This window comes from Urocitellus parryii, chromosome 4 (assembly GCF_045843805.1).
Source record: "Urocitellus parryii isolate mUroPar1 chromosome 4, mUroPar1.hap1, whole genome shotgun sequence".
NCBI lineage: Eukaryota > Metazoa > Chordata > Mammalia > Rodentia > Sciuridae > Urocitellus > Urocitellus parryii.
This window is the reverse complement of record NC_135534.1, coordinates 160,908,623-160,932,233: the sequence shown is the minus strand read 5'-3', so window position 1 is coordinate 160,932,233 and position 23,611 is coordinate 160,908,623. Positions and strand designations below refer to the sequence as shown.

Sequence of the window (23,611 nt, the reverse complement as noted above, 5' to 3'; positions counted from 1 at the left end):
TGTCAGTCAGTTTTGCATCATTGTGACTAAAATATCTGACAAGAACAACTTGGAGGAGGAAAAAGTTATTTAGAGCTTGTTGCTTCAGAGATTTCAGTCTATAGATGGCTGACTCCATTGCTCTGGTCTGAAAATGAGGCTGTACATCATGGGGGAAGGGTATGGTGGAGGGAAGCTGCTCTATTCAGGGTGGCCGGGTGGCAGAGGAGTTGGGGGGAAGGGACCACAGGAAAAATAACCCTTCCAGGGCATCTCCCTATTGACCTACCTCTTCTAGCCATGCCCCACTTGCCTACAGTTACCATCCAGTCCATTCAATGTAGGATGAACTGATTATATTACAGCTCTCAGGATCTAATCATTTCACTTCTAAACATTCTTGAATTAACACAAGAGCTTCTGGGGAACACCTCATATCCAAACCATCACAGAGCTACTACAAAACAAGACCCCGAAGAAGGTGGTTCCTGTCTGTTTCTTTTTTTTTTTTTTAACATTTTATTTGGCTTGCAGTGTTCCATGGTGTCTTTGTCCAGTTCTACTGGGATGTACAACTTTCTGGCAACAGTGTTGGTCGCTACTCTAAAGGTGCTAGTGTTTGAGAATGGATAATTCCTCTTTAACAGTGTGCTGCTTAATATTAGCTCTATACGTATCTAAAACCAATTATCATCCTATGAGTTTTCACTAACCCATACCATGGTGACCACCTGTACTCCATTGAGAATATGTAAAAACATTTTGTTAGAATCATTCTGAGAATGGATCTGTCACGTGGTCACTTAAACTTTTCCACAAACCTCATTTCTCTTGCCTATTTTCTACTGTTGGTGACTGAAGAGGCTACATGCTTGATTCTGAAGCTCCGGTCCATGAGAAGGCTTGTGGGATATTTATCATTCTTTTTTTTTTTTAACCTGTTTTTTGAGGGTTGGATTCTTGAGTATTTGCTATTGCTGACACTATGCTCTTTAGGTGGGCTTTACTTCCTTGTATGCCCTCTGAGTTGGAAATGGTCATGGCCTAAAAGCCTGAAGTTCAAGGTTCAATGCTTAGTGCATTGTGGGCACAAAGAGGAGGAAAAGAGGTAGGGATAGGACAGGAAAAGCAAAGGGAGGAGTATGGGCAAAGAGATGGAATTTGAAAGAAGTCGAGGGAAGCCCACCCTGGGTATCTGTGACGACTTAGGGGCTGAGGGATGAGGACTCCAGGTTCACTCCCGCATAGATGTCTTTCTGTGCCTTTTTTTGTCTGAGCTGGTTCTCAGATGGTCATGTAGCCCTAGACTGCTGGGTAGCATGATTCCCAACTTCAGTTTTTGAGCCCTGTGGTCTAAGGGTGGTTGGTTATAAAGATTAAGTGAAATAATACATATAAAAGTTAAGAACTATGCCTGGTACATAGTACTCGATAGCAGTCTTCACATTGTGCTCCAAGGTATACAGATCTATAAGCATGCATATGCTATACACTTATGAACAAAAAGGCAAAGATCCATAAAGAAGGGTTTTCAGCCAGTCTAGTGGAAATGTATGGCGTTTGTCTCCTCCGTGATTTGAGATAAGGAAAAGAAGTGGGTTACTTTGCAGAGATCAGAGAGAGCTGGGGATTTTATTTTTGTGAATATTAGTTTTTGTAAAGAAGGGCTGTCTTCTACCAGAAATCTAACGTGGAATTAACACACATCATGTGTGTATATCTGCCTGTTTTCTCCTAACACCTCCTCATCCCCTAGAACTTTGCCAGCATCTGGGAGGTCCAGTAAGAAATGCTCTTTAAATCCTCTGGATTCTTCCAGAAGCCCGAGGGGGTTTCACAAGTTCTGATTTTAACTAAAATATAAAAAGTACGTTTTTTTATGCCAGAAATCTTTGTGTTTTTTTTAAGTAACTAAAACCTGGGTCTTTTGTTATTGGTTATTGGTCAGTTAATGGAAAGTAGGAGATTTGTTTGGAGATAGGGGGTCATCTTGAACATTTTACAATGCTGTGTTTATTGAATGAGTAAGTTTTATATATTATAAGTAAACTTTAATTTCCAGAAGGAATATATTGAAAAAGTACAGTTGGAAAGGGATGATTTAAAATTTTCCCTTTGGGCTAAACATCTGAAGAGAAATAGAGAAAAAATCATTAATGAAATCAGAGACCACTTTGACATATTGAATTATGGACACACAGCACAGGGAAGTAATTTCATTCCAGCTGCTCAGCTGTGGTAATAATTAAACTTGAAGTCTAGCCTTCTACTTTTTTTTTGTTGTTGGGGGGTGTCTTATAACAGTGACTTCAGTCCCTAAGAATCAAATACTTGTTTAAAAATATTTATTGTACTCAAAGGAATAAATTTTGTGAAATAAGACTATTTTTCTAAAATCATTCCACTCATTGTTTAAATTATTTTTCTTTTACTTTAATGACATTATAGGAGATTTGGCTCAATTTCTGAAAAGCTCCATAGAGGCAGAGAGAGAGAAAAAATGTAGATTAGCACTGATAAATCTTTTTTGATGGAGGATACAATAGTTGTTGAAATTTTGGCTATCAATTAAAATTCTGAAGGTTTCAAAAATTGAAGCAAGCAGCATCGGAGCGTGGGGAATATTTAGTTTATAATGGTAAAGTCAGTGGCTTATGAGCAGTGGAGAAAATCCTCACTATTTGAATTAAATGTTGGCTACTGGGTTTAGATCTTTGTCTCTGTGTCTTGCTCTGCCACTTCCTGCTGAGAAAGTGCTCCTTTCTGTGGCTTGTCAGGGAGAGATGGTGCTTATTGGGTAGAAAGATGGGTAAGACTAGTTTTGGTGTGCAAGAGCTATTTCCTTTCCATTACCCACAGTCTGAGGCAGGGCCATGTTTAGAGGTGGAAAGGCCCCCAGTAATTTTAACAACGTGGCTTGGAAAATCTGAACCTCTGATATGGAGGGTCAGATGCTTCTGCAATGGATTTTGTGGCTCAGCAATGTGGATGTAGCAATGTGCCAGTAAATGGCTTAAGATCAATAGTTCAGTGGACTCCCAGACCTTCCAGTAACTCTGGATGGGACACACAAAGTGTGATTGTACCCCAGAGAGGGATGTGTGAGGTTGGGATGCTTTTCAGGAGAAGATGGATGTAGCTGTCCTGCGAGTCCTATTCTTTGGATCTTTTGGCTTCATTCAAGTTGTAGCTGATTCACCTCCTGCAACCCAGTGGAGGAATCGAGGTCAGCCTCTCCTTCTACCACTCCCTCCATCTTGATGGGATTTGGGGAATAAGCAGCAACAGTGGTCACTGCAGCCAATGCCATTTTATAGACTCATGCAAAACTTCTAGTTCTTTCCCCAAACTTGACGCTAGGGGAAGAAGAGGAGGAATCTTTCATGAATTGCTTGGGGGTATTCTAACCTCAGAGCTGGCAATCCAGGGTAATCCTAGCGGGTCCCTGTGCATCTCCAAAGGGATGGAAAGCATAGCACCTTGTCATTTATGCAAAATGAAGAAGGAGGCCTGTGTAGTGAGAAATTATGAAATTAATTAATACATGTGGAGTGGTTAATGTCAGATGGCTGGTGGAAATTAACATGTTGTCTAGCATAACTGTTATCTTTCTACCTTAATTAATTACATGAGACATTTAACATGTTGGCACATCGAGCCAAACATCTGGAGTTTTATGGATGGTGGCGTTCATCCAACTGTTTGCTCGCCCTGCTTTCCAAGTTAGATCCTTGCTCACTGGGTCCTGTTCACTCATAACTTAGGCAAGAGGCTACACATCCCCAACTCTGAGCGAGGAATTTGTGGGTAGAGGAGGGTCTCAAATTTTGAGCAATCAACTTGAGTTTTCCTCAGAAAGGAATTTGATAGGATGAAAAGATCATCCTTTAAGGAGTTGGCAAAACAGGCATTAGTCCTGATTTTACCACTGTTTGTTCTATAATATCAAACAAACACTTACTCTCCTGGGCCTGGGATATTGGTGGTGGGTTGGGATCATAATTTCTGCCCTGAGTCACTCACAGGGTTGCACTAAGAATAAGACCACATTGCAAAGTTCTAGAAACTGTATGTATTTTATAAATTGTTTATACAAAAATATTTTATTACATGTGTAAGTGTTCCAGCCATTGTGCTTAGCTGGATGTTTAATAGTGAACAAGATACCCCGACCCCTGCAAGGAACCTAGACTTGGTGACCGCCAAGCATTTTTAAATGGAATTAATGCTGTGATAAGATTAACAACAGGGTACTGTGCAAGCAACCAAGTAGTGAGATGGTGGGTCAAAGACAGTCTTTGTTTTAAAATAGGGATTAAAGAGAGGGCTTGGTTGTTTTTGTAATGCCTGGAAGAGAGCCTTGGAAAGCTTCGTTTAGCACAGCTGCTGGGTTTCTCTGAAATTCACAGGGTACTAGATTTCTTGGGAAGAGAGTGAAACTCCAGTCCAGTATGCAAGCTTGCTGTTTTTTTGGCTGGAGGACACTCAAAGGCCGTGTGGGAACAGGCCCAGCGCAGCTGACACCAGCTTCAGAGTGTGAGAAGGGAAGCTCCCTTCTGTTGCTGGCTCTGCACTTATCATCAGCTTAAATCAAGAGGCTGCTTAGTCCCAGGTGGTTGGACTGAAGCCGTATTGGCCTCCAGGGAAGCTCTTGCTTAAGCGGATACACGCTTGTTCTGTGTAGGCCCTGCCTCTTAGGATTTGTTTCCATATTTCCTTAATTTAGAAAAAAATTAAATCTGCAAAAAAAAAATAAATAAATAAAGTAACAACGCTGTGTGTCCAAATCCCAGCACCAACAATGATGAAGGTTATACCCCATTTAGTTCAACTGTCCCAGGACTCGGAAATCATGTCATTTTACCCCACATACCTCAGGGAACTTCTCTAAAAGAACAGATTCTTCCTTCCAGAACTATAATGACATGATCATATCTAAAAATTTGGAATTTTAAAAAAACATCTCTTTTGCTCCCTTTTTGCCCCAACATTTTATTGTGAATTTCTAACATAAAGTTGAAAGAATTTTAAAGTGAATGGCTATATATCACCTAGATTCTATCATTGCCATTGATGCATCTCTCCGTCTATTTTCCATTATTCATCATCTACCAATTTATGTCAGTGTGCATTTTTTATATATTTCAAAGTAAATCATGGAGATCAGAAAAGTTCCCTCAATAGTTCAGCATTTAATTTATTAACTACAGTTGCTTTTTTCTTTTGAAATAGTTTGCAATGAAATGTCAAGTCATATTTGACATATTTGCTGGGATTTGATAAATTCCTGTGCCTATTTAACCTACATACCCATCAAGATGAAGAAGTCACCAGCATGCCAGAGTCCCTTCCTAGTCAGCCCTTCTTTCCCTCCCATGGATGACTACTGCTTTATTTTTTCCCAACTAAAGATTAGTTTCTTTTATTCTAGAATTTCATAAAAATGATACCCAGGATGATACCTTCCATCCCCCAGGGGATTGGTTCTCTTAGAGTTGGAAAGAGAAGGTACCCCTTCTCTCTCTCTCTCTCTCTCTCTCTCTCTCTCTCTCTCTCTCTCTCTCTCTCTCTTCCCTGTGCCTCCCTTCAAGACTCAGTGGGTCATTGCCAAAGCCCTGATTTCTCCTGGGGATGTTGTGATCCCCACCTTACCTTTTCAATCCAGTTTTCTGGATTCCTTCCTCTCCTCTCAAATTTTCTCTTTAACTTCACTCACTCACTCACCTCTTTCATCATATCTCCTTGGCCATCTGAGCTCTTGCTCTATCAATTATTTTTCTCATCAAAGAATCTCTCTTTGCTTATCTGTTCCTCTACTTGCAAAGATGGTCTGACATCATTTCTTTTCCTATGATCCCAGGATGACCATCACATAGTTAATAGTTTCTAGGGTGCCTCCTGGGTAATATCTTGAGTTCCTACTTTACCTTTCTTTTTGCTTTGTTTTGTGGGGTGGGCTGGTACCAGGGATTGAACTCAGGGGCACTCAACCACTGAGCCACATCCCCAGCCCTATTTTGTATTTTATTTAGAGAAAGGGTCTCACTGAGTTGCTTAGTGCCTTTCTTTTGCTGAGGCTGGCTTTGAACTCATGATCCTCATATCTCAACCTCCTGAGTGCTGGGATTACAGGCGTGTGCCACCATGCCTGGCTCTTTTGCTGTTTGCGACAAATGTTTCTAAATGGTGATCTCTCATCTCTCATTCCATGTCTTCAACAGCACCAATTTCTTGGTCCCATTAAAAAAAATGTATTTGCCCTAATACCTTTTGACTTTTCTGTGGCATTTAACTATTGAACACTTAAAATGTTTTCTTTGACCTTTGAATTTTTACTCTTGTTAAAAAATTTTTTTTATTCCTTAGTCTGTTTTTTCCCCTCTGGAAAATTCTTTTCCATATTAGTAAATATGCTGTTTTCCAAAGTTTTGTTTTTCTTCCTTTTTTTCTTCTCTTCTTGGCAACTTCATTCATATTTTTATGGCTTCGTTGTCATTCCAGATGTCTTCCAAACCTGTGATTCCTACAAGTCATCATTTTTGACAGCCTGTGGACATTTCTACCAGGATTCCATTTTCTTCCCTCTGCATTCTTCCTCCCCTCACCTGGTGCCCTTGGCAGACATGGCTAATCAATCAAGGTGTTCTCAGTCCTCAAACTTGTGTTCTTAGAATATTTTCAGTGTGGCATCCAGGCAGCCTCTTCTAGTTGGTATATCATTTGCACCTATTTGTCATATTTACGCTAGACTAATCTTTAAGGTTGCTTGTTTTCTGACATACCTCAAAGCATTTTGCTTTGCTTTCTATTACCCAGAATCTGTTCTCCATAAGAATAGACCATCACCAAATTTCCCAGTTAATCACAGCAATGGGTAGAGTAGCATATGCGCTAGAATAGTACATATGTCTCACACTGTTCTGATTCTTTTTTATTTATTTATTTTTTATTTTTTGGTACTGGGCTTTGAACCCAAAGGGGTTTTACCACTGAGTTACATATCCCCAGCACTTTTTCTTCTTTATTTTGAGACAGGATCTCACTAAGTTGCTTAGGGTCTCATTAAATTCCTGAGGCTAGCCTTGAATTTGTAATCCTCCTGCCTCAGCCTCCCAAGTTGCTGTTATTACAGGTGTGCACCACTGTGTCTGGCCCATTCTAATTCTTGAAAGATTTATATGGATGGGATGAAGGCAGGGAATGTGAGACATCTCTTCTCAAAGCTTGCCATGAAGTTATGTGTGTATGTTCAAAAGTTGTCTTATTTTATAGTTCATAAAATTATTTTTCATTTGTCTCTTGGCATCTGGTATATTATAAATATAAGAGAGCAAATTTTAGCAAATAAATACTTAAAAGGTTTACAAAACACTGTGGGTAGATACACATGCATTTCAGGAGTGTTGGCTTTACCATTCCTAATGGGAGTTGATTTTCTGGAGTTCTTAAGAGGGAAAAATATTCTAGAAACATAGGCTCTCCTCTTAAGAGGCCTTGCCTTTAGCATTTCAGAGTTCCTGCTGTTCCAGCCACCCTAGAGTCTTCCTGGGCTGTTGGCATAGATGATGATTTTTATGACTTGAGGCTTGGCCATTTTTTGCCACCTCCATAGACTTAAGAGTGCATTTTCTGTACCCAGTGTTTTCCTTGCATAGCAGCTGTGATAGCTCACGAGATCCCATCTACAGGGGAAAAGGAAAAAAATAGGCTGCAAATTCTTTAAGGGTTTGAACTTTGTGTTTTCAGTTGGATTTTAAATGGAAGTCATTTGTGTGGGGTGTGATATGGCCCTGGAGTGAAACCTGCTACTGACCAGCTGTGTGACCCTGGGCAGTGATTTGATGTCTCTTGGTCAGCATTCACATCTGTATTATGAAGTGGTAGGGCTGACTCATCTCTAGGGTCCTTCTGGGTCCAGCATTCTGTCTTCTTTATTTTTCTGGTTGTTACTGTTTGACTTTATCTAATGACAGCCTCTTGTTTAGACAGCAAGGAAAGTTCCAGGGAACAACAGAGTTTCAAAGAGCTGTTGGAGTTGCATCTATTTGTTGGTCTGTAATGGGAATTTTTCAGGGCCAGTGGGAAATAGTGGGGATGTGCTGTCTTGGAAGACTCTGAGTGTAGCTGAGGTGACTTTGAAGTGACAGGTCAAAGGCCTGCTTATTAATTGATTGATGTTAAGTTTATCAGGGCATCCAGGGAATAGAAGTATTTGGTATAGGCTGGCATCCTGTTGAGCCACATGGCACATGGCTATGCTCAAGAGCACAGTGTTTGAAACCTAGGTTCTGGTAGTCTTGGCTTCATCACTTTCTGGCCATGTGGTCTTGAGCATGATAACATCTCCTAAGGTTCAGTTTTCATGTTTGTAAAATGGGGATGACAATTGCACCTCTCTCATAGTATTGCTGTGAAGCTTAGTTGAGAGAATAGATAAAAACTCTCCCCACATGCTGCACAGAAATTGCTCTGTAAATGTAGCCTATTAATCACAGAATGCTTGTCTTGGACTAGGCTAGGCATTTCACTTCCAGTACCTTATTTAATCCATATAATCATATTAAGTAGTGGGAGTTGTTATTCACATTATTATGGAAGAGAAATTTGGAGTTAAGAAGAGTTAGGTAATTTTTTCAGCATTAACAGGGAGTTGGGATTTAAGGTAACATTGGAAACTTTGGCTCTTGCTGCCTTTGAAGTCCCTTTGTACTCTGTGCTCTGCCTCTTCTTCACTGTGGACAGTCAGGTGATTCTAAAAGGCCATGCTGGAGGCAAGTTATCAATATCCACAGATGGTGCTTTCCTTACAAATAGGTAGGTTCTAAAAGACCCATTGGAAATTCATTTGCTTGAAAAACCCACAGTTATATTATACTAGGTTCTGTTTATATTACCTGTTGGTGGCAGGAAAAATGGTCATGCTATTGTTTGATGAATAATATCATTTGCAACCATGAAAATACTTAACACATCTTTTTGTGCAAGGAAGTACAGAAGATACAGGATCCTAACAGAAGCTGGAACACTATAGAGATAGAAGGGTAACCATGATTAACAATATTTCATTGCAGTTTCAATCCATGATTGACTCTATTGCTCTTGGACCTGTGGCACATCATGTCAGGAAGCATGTGGTAGAGCAAAGCTGATGCCGTCATGGTGGCCAGGAAGACAAAAGGAGGATAAGAGATCATCATATCACAATTCCCTTTAAGGGCATCCTCCAGTGACCTAAACACTCCTTCTAGGCCTTGTGCCTCAAAGGTTCTATTCCTTGCAGTAGCACCAAGATGAGGACCAAGACTTTAACACATAGGTTTTGGGAGACATTCTAGATTCAAACAGTGGCACAAGAGGTCAGAGAAATAAGATGACCCTGTCTAGCCACTCAGGTAAACCAGACCAAACTTAATAACCATTTGGCTGGAATGCCACTAACAGATCACAGCAAAACCACAGTGAGTTATCTGTGACAATGAAGGAAATAAGCCTAAAACTAACTAACTAACTAACTCTCTCTCTCTCTCTCTCTCTCTCTCTCTCTCTCTCCCTCCCTCCCTCTCCCCCTCTGATTGTTCTTGGGTGAATAAATTATAAGTTATTATAAAAGATATGTCTTTTAAAGAAGTCTTAAAGCCTCTCACAAATTAACCTCTGTGCCAATGTCACCTTGGAGCAGAGTATAGTGTTGGTGTTCTTATGAAAACTTACTTCTATAGATTTTAAGCTGAATATAGAATTGACTAAAATCAGTGATCTCTTATCTTTTTGAATGTTACTCAATTAAATATCAATGAAATACATATTCACTATTTTTTCCTGTAAACTGTTATTTTTTAATCAGCTCCTTCAATAAAGCACTACCTCTTAATTTTTATTCTTACCACTGATTATTATTTTCACTAGATTTGTTCCTACTCATCTATTATTCCTTTTTATGCTTTTTCTTTTATATAGCAACTTAATTAAGATATAATGTCATATCATAAGAGTCACTTAAAGTGTACAATTCAATGGTTTTAGTAAAATCACTGAATTTTGAACAATTACCACAATTAAATTTAGAAAATTTTATTACCCTCAAAAGAAAACTTATATACTTTAGCTGTTAACTCCTTCCATTCCTCCTGAAAACAAACCTCTTTTCTCTGTCTATACATTTGCCTATTCTAGAAAGTATATATATGTATATTTTGGGGTTTTTTTTGTACCAGGGATTGAACCCAGGGATGCTTAATCACTGAGCCACATTCCCAGCCCTTTTAATTTTTATTTTGAGACAGCGTCTTGCTAAGTTGCTTAGGACCTTGCTAATTCGCTGAGGCTGGCTTTGAACTCATGATCCTTCTGCCTCAGCCTCAGCTGGGATTACAGGCATGAACCACTGCACCTGGCTTCATGTATGTTAAATCATATAATATGTGATCTTTTGTGGCTGGCTTCTTTCATTTACCATAATGTCTTCAATGTTCATCCACTTTGAAGAACATGTAATGATTTCATTCCTTTTTATTGCTGAATTCTACACAATTTTTATTGATATACTTTCATTTATTTATTCATTCAGATCTGGAAATTTTGGTTATTTTTACTTTTTGGCTATTATAAATAATACCAGTGTAATATTCATATACAGTATTTTCTGTGGATATATTATTTTTTATCTTGGATATACACCTAAAATCAGAATACTTTTTAAATGATTACTCTACTTTTTAAGATTGCCAGCTCATTTTCTACAGTGCATCAAACATTTTTTCATTTTCATTAGCAATGTACAAAGGTTATAATGCCTTCACATCATTTATTTTTTAATTCTATCTATACTACGACTGTGAATTGTTATGATGGTTTTGATTTGCATTTCCTTGATGATTATTGAACTTGAGAGTCCTTTATATGCTAACTTGCAATTTGTATATTTTTCTTGGAGAATTGTCTATTCAGATCCTTTGCCCATTTTTAATTGAATTATTTTTCTTAATATTATTCATTTGTAATATCCTATGTATTCCCAATATAGATGCCTTATCAGATATATTATTTGAAAACTTTTTCCATTTTATGGGTTGTCTTTTCACTTCTTAATGTTCTTTGAAGCACACATATTTTAAATTTGGATTATAATCTGCATTATAGTGCATATATTATGCATTTGATAATGCATAATCAAAATTAAATTTGTCTTTTGTTGTTAAAAAAAAACAAACAATATTTCATTGCTTGCTTCACAATAGTTGAGAGGATTTGGAACATTCCTAACACAAAGAAATGACAAAGGTCTGAGGTGATGCCTATACCGGTTACTCTGATATCACTATTACATATTGTATAATATGTATTAGAATATCATGCTCTAACCCATAAATATGTTCAATTAGTGAAAAATTTTAAAAAATAAACAATTTAGGTCTTGAAAATAAAGATGGCTGAAAAACTAAAGAGCTGGAGACATACATAACACCATGCACACTCTAAGCAGAGAAAATGTCACAGCCAGTAACTATCTAGTGGGATCATCAGTAGCTTTGTAGGGAGCTTGGGGTGGGCACAAAAGTCGGTGGCATCTGAGATGGGGCCTTGAAGAAAAGGATGCATTTCTGCAAAGTGTCAGTGGTAAGCAGATGTGGGGAAGGGTTGTAGTTGCATAAAACTGAAACTTGATGCTATAGTTTGAGGTGAATCACGGAAAACACCTTTATTTTTCATGTCTTTTAATGCCTCTGATTGAATCACATGAAGGCAGGTTATGTAAGGAAGAGACAAATACTATGCTAATCAACAAAATTTATCTCCAAGCATCTTTGTTTTCCTCTACTTTTAGAGAAAACTTTTATTACCCAAGTGCTTGTAGTTCCTTTGAACCTTCAAATTCTAGACCTACCCTTTCCAATAGGGAAGCCAGTAGAAGTATGGCTAATCCAAACTGAGGTGTGCTACAAATGTATAGCACAGACTGGAGTTTGAAGAGTAAAAATAACTTGTAAATAATTTTTATACTGATTCCATGTTGAAATGATATTTTGAATATGTTTAAATATAATTAAAATTAATTTTAATGTGACTACTGGAAAATTAAAAAATGACTTGTATGGCTTGCATTCTATTTTTATTGGATGGTGTTATTCTAAAGGTACCTATTTTTTTTTTAAAGTACTTAAAGTCTTGTCATGCATTCTAGGGTTACCTGAGGCCCAGATGGCTTAAACTAGCTACATGTCAGGAATGTACTTGGTCATTCAGATGTGACTGAGGCCTGTAGCCATGGCAAGGTAATGAGCATCCTTCTGAGCTTCTGATTTTTCATCTGCATAGTGGAGACATTGGATCAGATATTCTCCATGGCCCCTTTCAATTTTAAAATTCTATGATTCTAGTCTGGAGTTGAAGCTGAGCACCAACAATTACTAGCTTTTTCTGAGTTTCATCAAAGGGTCTCTCCTATTTCTTTTACCAGGTATCAGAGAAAGTCAGGATATTTCCTTTTCCCTCTGGAGTAATAAATTCTGGAGTGGAAAGACTTCAGAGAGTTCTGGTAGATTAAGGTGACCCCTGCCCTCCCCTTTTAGCGTGTGCCTCTTGGTGCCCTCTGGGTTTGTGTGAGTATGCACCTCAGTGAGGTGGCTAAGGCAGCTGGTAAGATGATTCTAGCCCCAGCTTGAAGAGGTATCAGTTTTTTACTTCATGGCCATCAAATCTACTTTTAAATACTCCAAGTGTGGTGATTTCACCACTTTCTTTAGGCACCAACTTGTTCCATAAAAACTGAGAATCTGAGTGTCTTTCCTTTTGAATCTACCGATAGAACAAATCAGTCATTTTCCTTTTCCTGATGACTTTTAAATGTCCTTCTTTTAGCAGTTCTACATACTGCTTAACTGTGTGATCATCCAAACATTAAATAAATATATTAGATGCTGGTATAGCTTCTGGGACATAGAGATTTCAGATTTTGTTTTTATTTTAAGGGGTAGGATAAACATGGGTCTTGGTGGGTATTCAGTCTGTTACGGGTACAGTTAGGAAAAGGAGATGTTACTATGAGCAAATGTGGACAATGAACATTTATGGATAATTGTTTTTAATATTTCAAAGTGAGGCAAGGTTTCAGTTAACAAATAATAAGTCAAATAACACATGTCCTATAAATATAGGTTGATATAATTCCATTTAATGGAATTTCAGCATCTGGTTGGAAGTTTATTGCTTCCACTCTTGGGATACTGCATTGCAGTATTTTGCAATTAAATTTATTTTTCTTTTGGAATAAGCGCAGTGTGTTACATTTTTAAAAAATTAACAATATGGAAAGGGGGTATGAAAATGTAAATTGAACTGGTTCAAAAAATAGGGACACTTAGGAGGGACTATATGGCTATGACTCCTGAGTCCATTTTATTGCAAATGCTTGACTCTAAGAAATCCTTAGTAAAATCTTGACTTTTCTCTTGGAGTGCAGGGGAGAAAATGTAGATAAAGGTATTTTTTGCTAAGCAATATTTCTTCGTTTTTGATTTGAGATTTGTAGAAATCCTAAAGTAACAGGGTACTAACTGGCTCAGATTGAAATCTCAGATAACTGCATTGATTATGAGCACAGAAATAATGATAATATCTAACATTTATATACAGTGGGAAATGGTGGTTTTGTTTATTTGTGAACATATCAATTTATCTCTTGAGTGAACAGAAGATATTATAAAGTGTCATCAATTAATGCACCAATTAGAAGATATTTTATTAATAAGATTATATTTTATTATGTAGAATGTAGTCAGCTTTGTAATAAAATGACAATGATGTGCACTTTGAAAAAGGAAAACTAAACTTTTATTAATTGTATTTAATACTGGAAAGCTTAGGTTTTCATACAATAAGGACAGGATACATATGGAAGATCTCCCTGTAAATAGTTAGGAATACAGTATTCTTCGCTTATTGATGATTACTCAGTCAACCACAGTCTGAAAATATTAAATGGAACATTTCAGAAGTAAACAATTCATAAGTTTAAAATTATGTACCATTCTGAGCAGTGTTATGTAGTCTATCACCATCTCACTAGGTCCATCACTCATCCTCTATCCAGCATATAACCATGCTGAATGCGCGTTGCCTACCTGTTAGTCACTTGGTAACTGTCTTGGCTTTCAGGTCAATTGTTGTGGTATGAAGTGCATATTTTCAAGTAGCCCTTATTTTATGTGGCCCCAAAGTTGCAAGAGTAATGATGTTAGCAGTTCAAATATGTCAAAGAGAAGCTGTGAAATGATTCCTTTAAGAGAGAAGGTGAAAGTTCTTGACTTAATAAGGGAAAAAATATCATAGACTGAGGTTAAGAGCTACAGTAAGTTATTGTTAATCCCTTACTGTAGCTTAAGCTTTATCATAGACATTATGTCTATGAGAAAACAGTATAAATAGGGGTGAGGACTGTCTATGGTTTCAGGCATCCATTGGGGTCTTGGACTGTATCCATACAGGGGAAGACTGTATCTAAAATATTTACCACAAATCAATAGCACTTTTTAAATAAAGATAATAGTAAACGAGACAATTTTATAGCAATTTAAGTCTTTTCCTAATACACAAATGTACAAATGAGAAGAAAACAGATAGGAACATCTCTGAAGGTACTTGTTAACATGCAGGTCTTTTCATGTGATCATACATGTTGGTAATTTCTGAGGGTGCAGAGAGATGCATAGAACAGCAATGGTGGCAGCAACACATGGAAGTATTGGATTTAATGACAACAGGAGCATCATGCCAATTATTGTCTGGAAAATAGCTTTCCATTAAGCAATAATGAGTTCTGAGTCTCTTTCTCTTTGATTTTCTCTCCTCTCCCCATATGCTACCCAAGTACTATATATTTATGTAATTAAAATGTAAAAACAATTCCATGTCACTCCTTGATGTGACTAAGTTGGAAATCACTAACCTGGAGTTTGTGCTGGTGCCTGATGACTAGAGGTGCCCCAGCTGGCCTGTAGGGATTGTGTATGAGCACACAAATAATTTAGCTGCTGCTTACTTGGTTGTTGACAGCTCCAACAGCTGTCCGTTGTCCTGCTGTAAGTAGAATTAGTTTCATTCATTACCATGCTTGTAAAATGGAAAAAGCTCATTATAAACTATAACTTTAAAATATTATCTATTATCACTTTCTTAATTCATTTACATACTCAGTCATTCATTCGATAGGTGTTCACTGATGCTACTGTGTACAGGATATGAAGTAGGAGGGATGCAGTGTGAACATGGTGGGAGAAGGTCCTCAGCCAACATATGAGATAGACAATAAGTAAACTCACAAACGGATGTGCCAGTAGCAGGTGACAGTAAGCCACAAGAAAGGCACATGCAGGGAGAAGAGAGGGAAGATGTGTGTGTGGGGTGTTTAGGTGTAAGATATAATCAGGGTAAATATTTCTAAGAATGTCATAATTGAGGTGAGACCTGAAAGAATAAATGAATGAAACTTTTACCATGAAAATGATTTCACATAGTAAGTGGTGTCCAGTGGACTCAGAACTGAGGCAGTTTTGCTTTGCATGATACCATTTGTATGGAACATGAACCAATCAGTTAGCAAAGATACTAGCTGGGCCCAAAAGTGAAGCCTTGGAGAGCCTCCTGTTAGGTCAGTAGTAAGCCCTTAACTGCCGGGTGTTGTTGGAGGCCTCAAGAAAGGGTCTGTGGCAAGTAGAGCTGCAGTCAGGTCGGGGGCCATAGCCATTTGATATATTGTTGTGGTGTGGAAAGACTTTCAGTTTTTATGCAAATAGTGTGGCATTTGTAACAGCTGAATATCAGCAGTGCTCGTTTCTAATTTTGTGGCTAAGGTATTTGACCAATAGCAGTTATAGACTATGGTTCAAATTGTAGCCACTTCACATAGTTTAGTAGGGAAAAGTTCTAGTTTTCAAAGGAGGCAACCAGAAGATTTTATATCTGGGTCACATTTTGAAAGATTGTGGAATTATTAAACTGGATGTATTCCTCCCTAGAAGGTAGCCAACTGAACTCCCTGTGTGTTTTATAGGCGGCATCACTGTCCACACCTCCCTACCAAGATTTATGATCAGACACAGAAACCATGTCTTCTCTCCGAATATACCGAGAACTACCCTGTCTACCACTCTTACCTGCCCAGAGAGTCCTTCAAGCCCCGGAAGGAGTACCAGAAGGGGTCCATACCGATGGAAGGCCTGAGCACATCAAGGTGAGGGCAAGTTCATGGTGGTGTGTGAATGTACAGCACTAATGCAGTAATGTACGGTACTGATGTGTATGTTCACGTACTAATGTACAGCATGAGTGCACTAATGTACAATATTAACATAGGATATAGATGCTGTTATATTAATGTAGTATATCTCTGAAAGAAAATGTTACATTTATTGGACCATGTAGTTGTTCCTAAACCCACTTTTAAAGAGAGAGAATTCTTGCTTACTGAGGGGGTGGGGATCAAGGGAAAGGCCAAAATGGTCTCTATAATAAAGGAGGGAAGTTAAGTCAAGTAGTAAAGGGAGGGAAAGACAGGGGAGGTTGATGCAGAAAAACAAGTTTTGGGTTTCTGGAGAGGTTTCAGATCAGTTTGGATGATGGTGGTGGTGGAAGTGAATTGATAATAGAGAAAGCATGGCCATTTTTTTCAACTATGCTATAGATTTTGAATTGGGGTCTTCTTGAATGTTCAAGAAATATGAACAAAGAATATATTTTAAAAATACTCCTGATTTGCTCTAGTTGACTTTCAAGTTAAGATTGGATGGATCTGGGTCTGTTCAGAAGTAGAACCACATGGTGTTCAGAAGTAGAACCACAGTGTATAGGTGTTACAGAGGTGTCTGTATTGAGGTAGGGTCGGGGAAATGCTCAGTCTGAGCATCCTTCTACATGTTCTAAGATTCTAGCTGAGTCTTCCATTGACAATTTGACTAGTGACTGTAAGGTCAGGCAGCGGCAGACACCAAAAGGAGGAAGATTAAAAAGGCTGCTGAACCAGTCTTTATTGAGATTCCACTCCGGGGTCTAACTCTGCCAGACCCACAGAGCCAGATAAGAAGAGGGTCTGAGAAGAAACCATGCATGGGGCTCAACTGGACTGAAATTTTATGGGGCTTAGGGCCATAAAAGGGAGGGCTTGGGATAGGAAAAGGGGTTTTTAGAGTCCTTTGTCCCACTGGGGTTGGGTGGGGGAGCTGGCTAATATCCAGGATTGGGCAGGAGACACTGCTGATTGACAGGCAGTTCAGTAGGTGCCTGACTGGTATTTCTTTCGTGTGCCTGGACTGCTTGATGCTTTGTTCCTAAGTCACCTTCATCAACCTGACAGTGACCTCCAGGTGGTGATGCCTGGCTGGTGGTTCTGTAAGGTGGGGACATCTTTGAGTACAGGGTTTCTCAGTTGCTGTAGATTCATCTAGAGGTGTGACCTGAAGATTGATGCCTTCTGTGCCTTCCTATTCCTTATCCCTAAAGGGCAGACTTGCTATGGTATGGAGACAATCATGTGTTAAAAGTTCCAGCACAGTGCTTGTATGTTACAGGTGCTGAGGATCTGGTGACTTCTTTTCCTTTTGTTCTCCCTTTGCCTCCTAACTTTGTGTTCTTCTAGTGCAGATTCCAGATGGCCCAGGTGAAACAACAACTTTTCCTGAGAATAGGACTAGAAATATCTTCCACTGAGCTTTTGAGTTGGAGGCATTCTTATGTACTAAAACATGTATTCTTCTAGATCTATAGAAAGTCCACATCTGGATCAGGGGATTGAGGACCTATAAGGGGAGAACTGAAAACAAGGGATTTTTGAGCCTAGTGGCAACTGTTGGATAGGAGCAGCATGATAACGGGAGGTAGCTAAGGCCTTGTCTGAGGCTTGACCTAGATTAGGTCAACGTTAAGTATATATATTAAATAATTTGGTTTAAGCACAATGTTTCTGGGTCCTGCTACATGGAAAGAATAGCCTTTTCAAACTATATTTTACTAAGCAATATGAATCTTACAGTTTGGGCTTCATTTTTCCAAGAAAACAACTAAAGATTTTTGAAGACCATATCAAGAGAGATGAGCCGTTCCTGAGCATTGTTGTTTTTCCTTTTAAGAACCGTGGGCATCACATGGTTATCTCAATAGATGCAGAAAAGGCACTTGACAAAAATACAGCACCTTTTCATGTTCAAAACACTAGAAAAACTAGTGATAGTAGGAACATACCTGAACATTGTAAAAGCTATCTATGCTAAACCCAAGGCCAACATGGTTCTAAAGGGAGAAAAATTGAAACATTCTCTGGAAAAAACTGGAACAAGACAGGATGCCCTCTTTCACCACTTCTACTCAACAAAGTCCTGGAAACTCTAGCCAGAGTTGGACAGAAGAAAGAAATGAAAGGGATACAAGTAGAAAAAGAAGAACTCAAACTATCCCTATATGCTAACAACATGATTCTATATCTAGAAGACCCCAAAAAACTCCACCAGAAAAATTCCAGAACTCATAAATGAGTTCAGCAAAGGAGCAGGATATAGAATACCCCCAAATAAACTGCATTCCTATATATCCCATAAATACCCATAAATAAACTGCATTCCTAGATATCAGTGATGAATTAACTGAAAGAGAAATTAGGAAAACCATTCCATTCACAATAGCCTCCAAGAAAATAAAATATTTGGGAATCAATACAATAAAAGAGATGAAATACCTCTATAATGAAGACAACATTAAAGAAAGAAATTGAAGAATGTAGAAGATAGAAAAATCTCCCATGTTCTTGGATAGGCAGAATTAATATTGTCAAAATGACCATACCAATACCACTGGTTATTGGTGACAAGTTCTACTTCCTCACATGTTGAAGTTTGAACATTAGAGAAGCATGCTAAGGCAAGCATATAAAGCAGTGTTTATTCAAAAAGGGGTAACATAGACTTCTCCCAGGAGGGAGAAGGGGACCATAGCTGGTATCCTGGTATCCCAAGAAGTGAGGTGTTCTGCCCTTTTTACATGTCCTAGGCTTCCTTTGTTCTCCTGCCCTCTTCCCCTTTTCTTTCTCCCTCCTGCATACATGACTAGGCCCAGGAATGCTGGTGGGATGGCCAAAAGGTGAGAAACTGCTAGACTGAAGGGGGAAGGGCAGGATGGTGCAGCCCAGGACACCTTAATTAACAGATTTATAGCTCCTTATAGGTGGGGCAATTCCTGGGACAGGTTACCTTAGCAACAGGTTGGAGCAGGGTGAGTTTCTTAATAAGGGTGGAGAAAGGGCTCTAAGAAATAAACATTTCAATCCCTTAGGGCACAGTCTCCAACTTTCTGGACTCACTCAAAATTGGCCTCCTTGATCTGACCTAACCTGACTTGATTTACCTATCTATACTGACTGCTAGCTAATTCTGGCTTCAATACTACCAAAAACATGATCCAGATTTAATGCAATTTCTGTTAAGTTTCCAGTGATGTTCTTCATAGAACTAGAAAAAGCAATGATAAAATTTATCGGGAAAAATAATAGGCCCAGAATAGCTAACACAATCTTCAGCAAGAAAAGTGAAGCAGGAGGCATCCCAATACCAGACCTTAGATTATACTACAGAGCTATAGTAACAAAAACAGCATGGTATTGGCACCAACAGATATCAAGATCAGTGGTACAGAAGAGAAGACATGGAAAGAAATCTACATAAACACAGTTATCTCATACTAGACAGAGGTGCCATAAACATACATTGGAGAAAAGATAGCCTCTTTGACAAATGGTGCTGGGAAAACTGGAAATCTATATGTAATAAAATGAAATTAGACCCCAGTCTCTCATCCTGCACAAAACTGAACTCTAAGTGGATTAAGGACCAGTGACCCTCTGGCTATTACAAGGAAAAGTAGGCCCAAATCTCCATCATGTCAGCTTAGGAACTGAATTCTTCAAGATTCCTAAAATGCAAGAAGTAAAATCAAGAATCAATAAATGGGATTGTATCAAACTAAAAAACTTCTTCACAGCAAATAAGAACATGAAGAGAGAGCCTACAGAATGTAAGAGAATCTTTGCCTCCTACCCCTCAGATATAGCATTAATTTCCAGGATATATAAAGAACTAAAATACTTAACAAAAAAACCAAATATCAATGAATGTGCAAAGGAACAGAGCAGATACTTCACAGAAGAAGAAATATGAATGATCAACAAATATATGAAAAAATGATCAATATCACTAGCAATTAGAAAAATGCAAATTAAAACCACACTGAAATTTCATCTCACTCCAGTCAGAATGGCAGTTATCAAGAATACAAGTAACAATAAATGTTAAGGGGGATGTAGGGAAAAAGGTACTTTCATATAGTGCTTATAGGACTGCAAATTGGTGCAATCACTCTGGAAAGTGGTACAGAGATTCTTCAGAAAACTCGGAATGGAACCACCATTTGACCCAGTTATCCCATTCCATTCCGCATATACCCAAAGGACAAAATCAGCATACTCTAGTGATTCGGTCACATCAATGTTCATAGCTGCTCAATTCACCACAATCTATGGAAACAACATAGATGCCTGCCCTTCAATAATGGATGGATAAAGAAAATGTGATATATTTAAACAATGGAATATTACTCATCCTTAAAGAAGAATGAAAATGGATAGAACTGGAGCTCTCATGCTAAGTGAAATAAGCCAATCCCAAAAAATCAAAGGCTAAATATTCTCCGTGATGTGCAGATGCTGAGTCACAATAAGGGTGTGTGTGTGGGGGGGAGTTGAGGTTCACTGGTTTGGACAGAGGGGAATTGGGGAAGGGAGAGGGTTGGGAATGGGAAAGATAGTAGAATGAATCAGACATAACTTTTCTATATTCATATATGAATCCACACCCAGTGTAATTCCACATCATGTACAACCACAAGAATGGGAAGTCATACTCCAGGTATGTATGATATGTCAAAATACATTCTACTGTCATGAATAAAAAGAACAAATACTAAAAGAACCATGGACAACTCTAGGGAAGAGTCCTAGATACATGGGAAAGACCCCAATTGGTAGAAAGGGATGAAAATAGTGTTGAGGGATGGCTTGTCAACATCATCCTCTGCTATGTGCAACTGTTCTCATCTTTTTATATACAATTAGCAGGAAGTGGAGAGCTCCTTGTGGGATGTAAAGTTATAAGCTTCAGATATTGTGGTATTAGGGATCTATTTCCTGTCCTGAAAGTATAAAGGTGCTTTGAGCTTTGGAGGTTGGGAGATGCTTTTTGTTTGTGGCCTACGGCTTAGGATAACAAAGACAAGCCCTCACTCTGGGGCAGGACCCCTGCTCCGTGGCCTAGATCTGAGGCCCCCAAATGTATCCCACAAACCCTCCCTTCTGATGGTGCTTTGCAAAACAAAACTTAGCCTCTGACCTGTCCTAAATTATTCCTACCAGGAGGCCCCTGTGCCTCCTGCCAGAGTCAGAGTAACAATAAATATAATTTACATTAAGATGCAGCTAGAGGGAAGGGGGGAAGTTACTGAAAGAATTTCTAAAATGTGTTATTAATGATCATAAATGCTTTAAAAAAAAGCGGTAGAATCAAGCTTACCCATGGCGAGGACAAAGAGCAGACATGGGTCTCTCTTCTATTTCCTTCAAAAAGAGAAGCCAGGACGAAAGGATCCAAGGGCATCTCTTCTCTCCCTTGCACCTTCATTTCACCAACCCTGTGCCTGCCATGCTGGGCACTAATTTTCCTGAATTGAGAATAATACTGTGCTCCTTCCAGGAAATGTAGGGAAGCTGTTATCTGGGTGTTCCACCAGAGGCTTCTGGGGGAAGGAATGGGTCCACCCTGTGCCTACATACCCCTGGATCTGCACAGATTGTCACCCTTTGCCCCTAGGACCCCTGTCTCCATAGCATCTCACCTACTTCCCTATCTAAAGGCCAAGTCTGCTTAGTTTCTGAGGCTGGACACAGGGTTCCCACCTGCCGAATGATAAAGTCATGTGGCCCAGGGCTTGGCTGGGTTGGTGATTAAGCCCAGACACAAAAAACACCTGGTTTCTGGAAAGGTTATCATCCCAGCATGAGGCACAATTGCAGCTGCACACAACTCTCACTGACTGTAAATCTTGGGGATTTACAGCAGGTGCCATAAGGGGAATGCTTGAGATTTCCAGCCCTTCTTACTATGAACGTTTCTTGAAGCCCTGGGTTATTCTCTTGCATAGTAGGGTTTACCTTTAGTTCAAATAGCTCTCAGATCAATTTATGAACAAGGGGTTTGCACTTCAAGCTCCATTTCCCTGTAGGCATGTCATTATGTAAAACACTTGGGCCCCCCTCTTGGGACATTATTTCTGTGAACTAAACCTGCTCCCTAAAGATGGGGAAAAAAGAATAATCTCAAAAAAGAGGTGAGTCTTCAGTGGTATTAGGTTTTTATTCTAAAAGGGAGGACCATGGGTAGAAGGGGCAACAGAATTGGGTTTGACTGGATGGGTTTGGCCAATAGGCAGAGGATAGGGAGTTGGTAGCATAGATTCTTTCATTTATCAATAAGATTTCTTAATAAACTAGAAGAGAGGAAAGCACCAAAAGAGGGTGTTTGGTATCCTTTCCAAAAGTCATGAAAGAAGCAAGAAAGTTGGTAGTAGGCTTGAGTCTTTTCCCAACTTACTGGAGTTTATACATCTTTTGATCAAGGGCAGTCTATTTCCCTATTCAGAGATATTCCACTGGGAATATACTTATTGCCCTTAATAAGGTTGGGCCTGAGAATGGATGAACACAAAAGAGCAGGTAAGCTCTCAGCCCTGGACTTGCCTGGGCAATTTTAGAGCCTTTGAATTGTCTTTGATGATATGCATCCTGGATTAAATTTGTGAACCAATGTTGTGGAGATTCCTTTTTCTTTTTCATTTTTACATTCCTCTGAAGAGCATTTTTGTTTGTTTGCTTGCTTGTTTATCAGGAAGGTAATACTTGATTGGACTTTTGAAATAAGAATTCCATGTTTTGGGTGGCAGCTCAAATAGCAGTTCCATCCTCTGTGAACTAAACTTGCTCCCTAAAGATAAAAGTCCTGAGCAGGGTTGTTTAAATAAAGTCTGCCCTGTGCAAGTGGAATCCATGTTAAGAGGAGTCCCTCCTCTTGTCAAGGCAAACCTCCTACATGCTTACCCTGAATCCCCTCCCTCTAAGGATTCTCTTCTGAGGACCATCTCAGACGTGAGATCAGGTAGAGATTTGGACATAGTTGTATGCAGAATTTTGGCTTCCTGTCCTTGGTTTTTTCCTTTTCAGGATTTCTTCCTTATGTCCTATAATTCATGGTTGCTTCCAATTTGGTTTTTTTGTTCTTCAGTCAATAGAGAGAATAAAGAAACACTGGCCTTTTAGCTGCCTGACTTGGCACAGACTGGAGCCTACCTTCAGGCTGGGAGCTTTGAATCATAAGCAGTTAATGGAAACTTAACCAGTGAAGATTCGTCCAGAGCCAATTCCTTTTCCCACCTGTTGGCTCTCCTCCAGAATCTGCCTATTTTGATCATTCTTTAGTGCTTTCAGATAGTTGAAGATTTTTTTTCCTCCAGAGTTTATGTGAAGTGGTGACAGATGTTAGCTTCTGAC

The 23,611-nt window shown here is 39.0% G+C and overlaps 1 protein-coding gene across 1 annotated transcript in view; it reads left to right on the top strand.

The window, feature by feature from the left end:
* The first annotated feature begins 12,243 nt into the window (after positions 1 to 12,243).
* The window catches only part of Saxo1 (stabilizer of axonemal microtubules 1), a 29,840-nt gene continuing 18,472 nt past the window's right edge, over positions 12,244 to 23,611 (top strand). Inside the window, exons 1-2 of the mRNA XM_026397565.2 lie at positions 12,244 to 12,251; positions 16,028 to 16,207. Of these exons, the coding sequence (XP_026253350.2) occupies positions 12,244 to 12,251; positions 16,028 to 16,207 (188 nt within the window). The remainder of the gene's footprint in view (positions 12,252 to 16,027; positions 16,208 to 23,611) is intronic.